Source organism: Cervus canadensis, chromosome 26, assembly GCF_019320065.1.
Source record: "Cervus canadensis isolate Bull #8, Minnesota chromosome 26, ASM1932006v1, whole genome shotgun sequence".
Classification (NCBI taxonomy): Eukaryota; Metazoa; Chordata; class Mammalia; order Artiodactyla; family Cervidae; genus Cervus; species Cervus canadensis.
The window spans coordinates 6,019,627-6,028,095 of NC_057411.1; the positions used below are offsets into that span (position 1 = coordinate 6,019,627).

The 8,469-nt window shown below is 39.2% G+C and overlaps 1 protein-coding gene across 1 annotated transcript; it reads right to left on the reverse strand.

Annotated features, from left to right (window-relative positions):
- Window positions 1-207: 207 nt before the first annotated feature.
- Window positions 208-2,299, reverse strand: LOC122428455 (cytosolic beta-glucosidase-like). The gene has a single exon (XM_043448492.1). The coding sequence runs from the start codon at window positions 2,295-2,297 to the stop codon at window positions 855-857; it is 1,443 nt and encodes a 480-aa protein (XP_043304427.1). The 5' UTR covers window positions 2,298-2,299; the 3' UTR covers window positions 208-854.
- Window positions 2,300-8,469: the final 6,170 nt, after the last annotated feature.

Sequence of the window (8,469 nt, forward strand, 5' to 3'; positions counted from 1 at the left end):
AGTTTCCTTATCAGCAAATCTAGTATGGCTGGCATGGAGTAAATATTGCAAAATATCAATTACAATTGTTTTATTATTGCATCGTAGCAATGAAAAAGGATGTAGCCAAAATAAAAACAGCAACCTAGAGAAATGATTTTTAAGGGGAAAATATAACAAAGTATGAAGTTAATAGTTTAATTATTAGATAATTCTTTTTTTTTTTAATGTGCCCTTTATTAATTTTTTTAAATGCTTCATCAGTTCTCTCAAGTCTATTCATAAGTTTTCCAAATGTTCAAATACAATTTCAGATACTCTGCCAGTTCTTTTTCTTTTCAGCTCTGCAGAACTCTCTCCTGAAGTTCTCTGATAATGTGACTAACTTTTAATTTTTATATCTATACTAGATTAAACAGTAGAAAGTTATGGACAGTGGACCTGCTAAGGCAAATAACATTTCATGTAAACAAAAAAAATAGATTCATAAATAAGCCTTCTTAAATTAAGCGGTCTGTTCTTAGAACTGCAAATCATGAGCACACCCTGTTTATAAATTTTGCATTACTTTTTCTAGAAAAAAAAAATCTAAGGATTTATATTGAAGCTACCAAGTCCATTTGATTTCTTAATACAAAAATCCATTGCAGTGGTTTTCTACTTTTTCAAAAGCCTCATTGATCAAATACAAATAGAATAAAAGCCATCATTAAATAATTTCCAGGCACTACATATTCAGACTTCATGATCACAGATTAGCTGGTAGGACACGCTGGTTACCAAAGCAACCTGAGAGTGTCTGCAGGATCACCAACGCAGACTCTGTTTCCGAGGCAGAGAGTCCTTCTCCAGGTGAAATTACCCAGCTGTGCTTTCTACGGAGGTCCCTCCAGGCCATTGTTTCGGATGATCTTAGCATACTCCTTGGCTGATGTGTAAGCTCGGGGTCTTGCTGGATCTTCAAAATCAACGTGGAAGAGACCAAACCGGCTGCTATATCCCTGGTTCCACTCAAAGTTATCCAGGAGAGACCAGGCACAGTATACTTGAAGATTGACTTTGTCAAGTTGGATAGCTTTGAACAGTTCCTGAAATGTCTGTCTGAAATACTCCCAGCGCTGAGTGTCATCAAAAGACGTGGGGTCACCCTGGGGAAACCCATTCTCAGTGATGTAAATTACAGGGTTATTATACGTATCCTTAATGTATTTCAGTAGCTTACGTATTCCCCACGGCACCACACAGACCCAATTCAAACTTCTCCAAGATGGGTCTGGAAAAACTTCAACCTCCACATCCTGTAGTAAGCCCAGCTCTCCTTTCTTGTTCTCCTGGTTCATGACTAAGCGAGTTGTGTAATACTGCACAGCAAAGAAATCAGCAGTGCCTTTGATCATCCTCTTCTCTTCTTCTGTAAATTCTGGAAGCCGTGACGATGAATAGCCCTGCTTTTTACTCATGAGGGCAACCTGAGACTTGACAACTTCAGGATAATCGCCATCAATAAATATGGGTTTAGCAAAGAAGTCCAACTGGAATGCCATGGCCCTTTTAACTGCTTCCTGGTCAGACACTGAGGAGGGGTCTGCTGGTTCCGCCCAGCCAGCAAAAACTGATAGCGATACCATGCCCTTCTGCTCTTTTCGGAATAAGGAGTCATAGCTGTGCCAGGATCTGGCATGCGCTTTAATCAAATTATGAGCTGCCTGATAAGCTTTAGTTCCAACGTGAGGCACACCAGGAGGAAATACACCAAATTCATATGCCATCACGGCAAAAATATTAGGCTCATTTATGGTGATCCACTGCTTGACTCGATCCCCAAATGTACTGAAGCAAAACCAAGCATATTTGTCGAAGGATTCGATGATCGCCTCTGAGAGCCAACCTCCTTGGTCTTCCAAGGCCTGAGGCAAATCAAAGTGGTAGAGGGTCACGATGGGTGTAACCCCATTTGTTAACAAATCATCAATGATCTTGTTATAATAGTCAATTCCTTTCTGGTTGATGAAACCTGTCGTCCCATCAGGTAACAGACGTGACCAGGAAAGAGAGAAGCGGTAATGAGTCAATCCAAGCTGTTTGATACATTTCAAATCTTCCTCCCACAGAGTGTAGCTGCCACAAGCTACATCGCCAGTCTGGTTCTTGAAAACTCTCTCTCCTCCCTGATGGGTGAATGTGTCCCAGACACAAGGGCCTTTTCCATCTGCATCCCAGCCTCCTTCCACTTGATAAGCTGAGGTGGCTGCCCCCCATCCAAATCCTGCAGGGAAAGCCATGTGTTTCAGAGACAGCGGACCCGGACACTCGGGCATCGGAGCGGCACCTTTCAGGCTAGATAATTCTTATTATTAATAAATGGGCAAATGATCCTATAGATATAAATACAAAAGAAGAAATTCTAGAAAACATACATATAGAAAAAATACTCAACCTCCTTAGATTCACTGACTGAATTTACTAAGTATGAAAAATTAAAATGCAACTGATAATACTGTTAGATAGTTAGAATAGGGAAAAGGAGTCCAGAATGGCAGTGGCTAAAAGACCTGGAAGGGAAAAGCCTGCAAAAATAGAACAAAGGAAGGTCTGAGGACCAGAGTGAGAACTTCAGGTGAAACAAACAGCACTCCCGGCTGGCCCAGTTTACATAGGACAGGCCCAGGGAGAGAGAAACATATAAAAAGAGGAGCCACAAGCTCGCTCTTTCTCTCTCTCCCGGGCACTGGGGCTCTCTTCTCTTCGTGTCTTTGGGTCAACATGCCCTCACGCCTTGAAGATGGATTTTCCTGCTATTATCTAAATAAAATGGAGCTGTAACACGGAGCTGTAACACTGATTTCTCTAAGAGCTGTAACACGGTCTGTCCGAGACCCGGGAGCTGTGACCCGCCGAGGGGGCTTCAATGCCTGTCACTCCAAATCTTTGTTGTGATGAGAAAAGAACCAGGGAGCATACGCTCGTCTGAAAATACTATAATAAAATCAGAAAGAAATTCAAAAGTATGCGTGGGTGATAAATCATGTTAAGAAATCATCATCTAAGATATTGAAAACTCATATTCCTCCCAAATTTTAACACAGAATTCTTTCATATTGATGGAAAACTAGAAGCCTGTTAAAATTTACCAGCAGAGAAGTGGTTAAATAAAATATTCTTCACATGTGTATCTAATCTTCTGCAACTATGAAAAGGGTGGGAAACATAATTTTAAGCAACATATTATAATATTAACAAATGTTAGCATTGGAAGGTAATGTGGTAGCATTTATTGTAGTTTTATATATCCTCTGGTCTATTTTACTTCCAGGTATCTGTTCTACAGAGCATGTATGCAAAGATTTCTGCATGATGTATCTGTTGTTTGTATAAATATTGATTTTAAAGTAAAAAGTGGGAAACAACCCAAATATCTAACAATAAGCTTATGGTTAAATTAATTTTTGATTTTAGTGTGATGAAATGTTATGTTGTCAATCAAAAGAATGATATACCAGCATGGAAAAAATTTTCACTATATATTGTTAAGTTTAAAAATATCAAGTTGCTGAATAATGTATACAATAAGAACTAATTTTATTAAAATAAAACAACTTATGTATGTATAATTCAAACACATGGCTATATACAAATCAGAAGAATAAATCTGAGAGTAACACATGCTGAGATGTTAAACAGTTTTGACCTCAGGGAAGGGGAGTAGTGAGAATTACCGAGAGGAATAATGGATTAATTTTTAATAATTAATTTTTTGAAATATGAGCTTATAATAATATATTTCTTGTATAATATTAAAAATAATGTAAGAATAAAAGCTAAAACATAAAGAAGTAAAAGAGTAAAATAAAAAAACAATGCTTGTTATTTTAGGTCACAAGATTATGAACAAGTTTTTTCCTTTTTTCCTCCACGACTACTAATATGTGGTTACATTCCTTTTATATGTAAAATTCAGAAAGAAAGATTTTGTTAGATACAACTTTCCCCCTGAGACAATGGCTTGCAACTGTGGTTTTATAACACATCGGGGAAAGAGGATGAAGAGAAATTCTTGCTTATCCCAGCTGGAATTATAAAATTCTTCTAAATCAGCAGAGTTTTAATTTACATAAAATCAAAGTCTCTTAATTTCAAGTTCTCCAATCCTCCTCCCCCGCTTTTTTTGGTTGTGGGGAGGTGGGGTTAGGGCAGCTGTCATAGGGATTTTCAATTCTCAAAGGTGGGGGATCACTGCTTTAAGAACTAACCATCTAAGATAGATGACATGTGACACAGACACTTAACTAAAAAAAAAAGACATGCAGACAACTGTACAGTATCGAGAAAATGAAGTATTTACATTGTGCATGAATAATATATCTTTGTGCACGTCTCTTGGGTGAACTTGTCAAGTTATCTTTCTCTTGTCAGCTTTGGTGTTTATTTTCAAACCATTTCTACCCTGGAAAATATTTTTGTATTGTTTTTGGGCCCTCTGGGAATGGCTGACTATGACATATGCTTTCCTCCTATCCAGTATATATATGCACGCTCGCACATATACACACACTCACACACAGGGCTTCCTTTCCTCATAATTTTTGCTTTCTGATTTGTTAGTTTAATTTAATCTAGATGCTGACTGAATAAAGATGGTTTCACCTTCCTTAATTTTCTTTGTGTCATCTCCACCACATTGTGGCATCTAATAGTGCTTAAATAATTTATCACTGCTATATAGGAAATATTTTCTGAGACTTTATACGTAAACACCTTCAGTAAAACCCAAATGGTTGAATTTACTCTTAACCAGATTATTTTCAAAATAATAAGAACAAGAGCCAAAACATAAAGAGGTAAATTATTTAGATCATGAGATTGAGGGTGAATCTGTCTCCTTTTTTCCTCATAACTACTGTACTGTGGTTAAAATCTTTTGTATTTAAAATTCAGAGACAAAGATCAAGAAATAAAACAATCAGCAGTTGTTTGCTTTAAAAATAACAGTTGCAGACTGAATTGACCCCCAAAGCCTTTCCTCATGCCTCTGTTTTTGTTGTAGAAACTGCCATAGATTTGTTTTCTGCATTCATTTTTCCATGTTAATATTTCTCAAACAGCATGGAAATTCCAGAAAGGGTTTTAATAATTTAACACAAAGGAAGAACAATATTATAGTCGAAAATTAGTCTAAGAAAATGTAACCTTTTTATATTAAAAAAAATAGGAAGGGCGAGAAGAAGCCAAATTAGCTGAACAAAAAGCTGCGTAATGCCCTGACACCCAAAGAGGAATGTCATAACTTGGAAACTAAGAGCTCACTGAACAGCCATGTGGAGACAGTTGCTAAGTGTAAAATCAGAAGAGCTAGACCAAGAGACAAGATCCTACCACAAGCCATGAAAGGGATAATGTTTCAGAGGCTCATTCTCTCCATGTATCTTTTAAGCTCAGCCACACAGGAGGCCACCAGAATGTCTCGGCATAATGAGAGCGCTTGAGACCATTTTTCTTCACTGCCATCACCGGTGCCAATGGAAGTGGACAGCTCACTTTGGAGACCCATGCACTGGAGACCCAGTCTGTGTTCTGTTCCCGAGCTGCTCCTGCTGCTGACTTTGAACATTGACAGCAGCATCCACAGTTAAAGCTAGACCCCTGGTACCTCTCCCTGGAAACTGAACTTGATCCTAGGTGGTACTGCTCCTTCCAAACCCCATGCCTGGCTCCTGGGTGAGTAGAAGAACAACGGAGAGTGAAAATCCTATCTATTACTAAAGGCAGATCTTGACATTGACCCTACATTTCCCTTTCCCTGGGCTGCCCCTAGGCCTCGTGGGACAACAGAAGAGGCGTCTCACTGGTGGAATTTCAGGCTCGCCTCTGGTTTTTACAATTTTCATCATGCTTGGAATTTTGTATCTTACCCTTAGGAGCCCTGACTTCATCCTGTCTCTCCCTTTCTCTCTCTTTAAGTATCTATATCCACAGAAAAAGATTTGATAAACTTAGTAACTCTAAGGTAAATTGCCAATATGTTCTGAACGGTGACCTCCCCCTTTCTGATATGCTTGTAATAGGACAAGCCAGGCAGGGGATGTTTAATTTCAGAAATTTCACAGGTGTTTGTTCAGGGATTCTAGAATTATTCACCACAAATCACTGCTCTTATAAAGACTTCCCCAGTTGTCATCCATATAGTTTAAAGAATTTTTTTCATCAAAATAAACTTAAATTGCTTTCCCCATTAATGATATTATGGGTTGACATAATTTTAATTAAAATAGAAACTGAGGTTATGCTATATAGTTTGGACCAATATGGTTGGATGAGAGAAAATGCCACTAAGTATTACAGAAAAGAAATGTTTCAATGGAAGTTGTTTCCTTTGTAACCTACATCTCCAGTTCAGTTCAGTTCAGTCGCTCAGTCGTGTCTGACTCTTTGCGACCCCATGAATCGCAGCACGCCAGGCCTCCCTGTCCATCACCAATTCCTGGAGTTTACTCAAACTCATACCCATCGAGTCGGTGATGCCATCCAGCCATCTCATCCTCTGTCGTCCCATTCTCCTCCTGCCCCCAATCCCTCCCAGCATCAGGGTCTTTTCCAATGAGTCAACTCTTCTCATGAGGTGGCCAAAGTATTGGAGTTTCAGCTTCAGCATCAGTCCTTCCAATGAACACCCAGGACTGATCTCCTTTAGGATGGACTGGTTGAATCTCCTTGCGGTCCAAGGGACTCTCAAGAGTCTTCTACAACACCATAGTTCAAAAGCATGAAATTTTGGGCACTCAGCTTTCTTCACAGTCCAACTCTCACATCCATACATGACCACTGGAAAAACCATAGCCTTGACCAGATGGACCTTTGTTGGCAAAGTAATGTCTCTGTTTTTTAATATGTTATCTAGGTTGGTCATAACTTCCCTTCCAAGGAGTAAGCGACTTTTAATTTCATAGCTGCAGTCACCATCTACAGTGATTTTGGAGCCCCCCAAAATAAAGTCTGACACTGTTTCCACTGTCTCCCCATCTATTTCCCATGAGGTGATGGGACCAGATGCCATGATCTTAGTTTTCTGAATGTTAAGCTTTAAGCCAACATTTTCACTCTCCTCTTTCACTTTCATCAAGAGGCTCTTTAGTTCTTCTTCACTTTCTACCATAAGGATGGTGTCATCTGCATATCTGAGGTTATTGATATTTCTCCCAGCAATCTTGATTCTAGCTTGTGCTTCTTCCATCCCAGTGTTTCTCATGATGTACTCTGCATAGAAGTTAAATAAGCAGGGTGACAGTATACAGCCTTGATGTACTCCTTTTCCTATTTGGAACCAGTCTGTTGCTCCATGCCCAGTTCTAACTGTTGCTTCCTGACCTGCATACAGGTTTCTCAAGAGGCAGGTCAGGTGGTCTGGTATTCCCATCTCTTTCAGAATTTTCCACAGTTTATTGTGATCCATACAGTCAAAGGCTTTGGCATAGTCAATAAAGCAGAAATAGATGTTTTTCTGGAACTCTCTTGCTTTTTCGATGACCCAGCAGATATTGGCAATTTGATCTATGGTTCCTCTGCCTTTTCTAAAACCAGCCTGAGCATCTGGAAGTTCTCAGTTCATGTATTGCTGAAGCCTGGCTTGGAGAATTTTGAGCATTACTTTACTAGCGTGTGAGATGAGTGCAATTGTGCAGTAGTTTGTGCATTCTTTGGCATTCCCTTTCTTTGGGATTGGAATGAAAACGGACCTTTTCCAGTCCTGTGGCCACTGCTGAGTTTTCCAAATTTGCTGGCATATTGAGTGCAGCACTTTCACAGCATCATCTTTCAGGATTTGAAATAGCTCAACTGGAATTCCATCACCTCCACTAGTTTTGTTCATAGTGATGCTTTCTAAGACCCACTTGACTTCACATTTCAGGATATATGGCTCTAGGTGAGTGATCACACCGTTGTGAGTATCTGGGTCATGAAGATCTTTTTCGTATAGTTCTTCTGTGTATTCTTGCCACCTCTTCTTAATATCTTCTGCTTCTGTTAGGTCCATGCCATTTCTGTCTTTTATCGATCCCATTTTTGCGTGAAATGTTCCCTTGGTATCTCTAGTTTTCTTGAAGAGATCTCTAGTCTTTCCCATTCTGTTGTTTTCCTCCATTTCTTTGCATTGATCATTGAGAAAGTCTTTCTTATCTCTCCTGGCTATTCTTTGGAACTCTGCATTCAAATGGGAATATCTTTCCTTTTCTCCTTTGCTTTTTGCTTCTCTTCATTTCACAGCTATTTGTAAGGTCGCCTCAGACAACCATTTTGCCTTTTTGCATTTCTTTTCCATGGGGATGGTCTTGATCCCTGTCTTCTGTACAATGTCATGAACCTCCATCCATAGTTCATCAGGCTCTCTGTCTATCAGATCTAGTCCCTTAAATCTATTTCTCACTTCCACTGTATAGTCATAAGGGATTTGATTTAGGTCATACCTGAATGGTCCTGTGGTTATCCCTACTTTCT

Coding starts and splice junctions, on each gene's coding strand:
- LOC122428455 (XM_043448492.1), bottom strand. CDS start 2,297: ATGCCCGAGTGTCCGGGTCCGCTGTCTCTGAAACACATGGCTTTCCCT.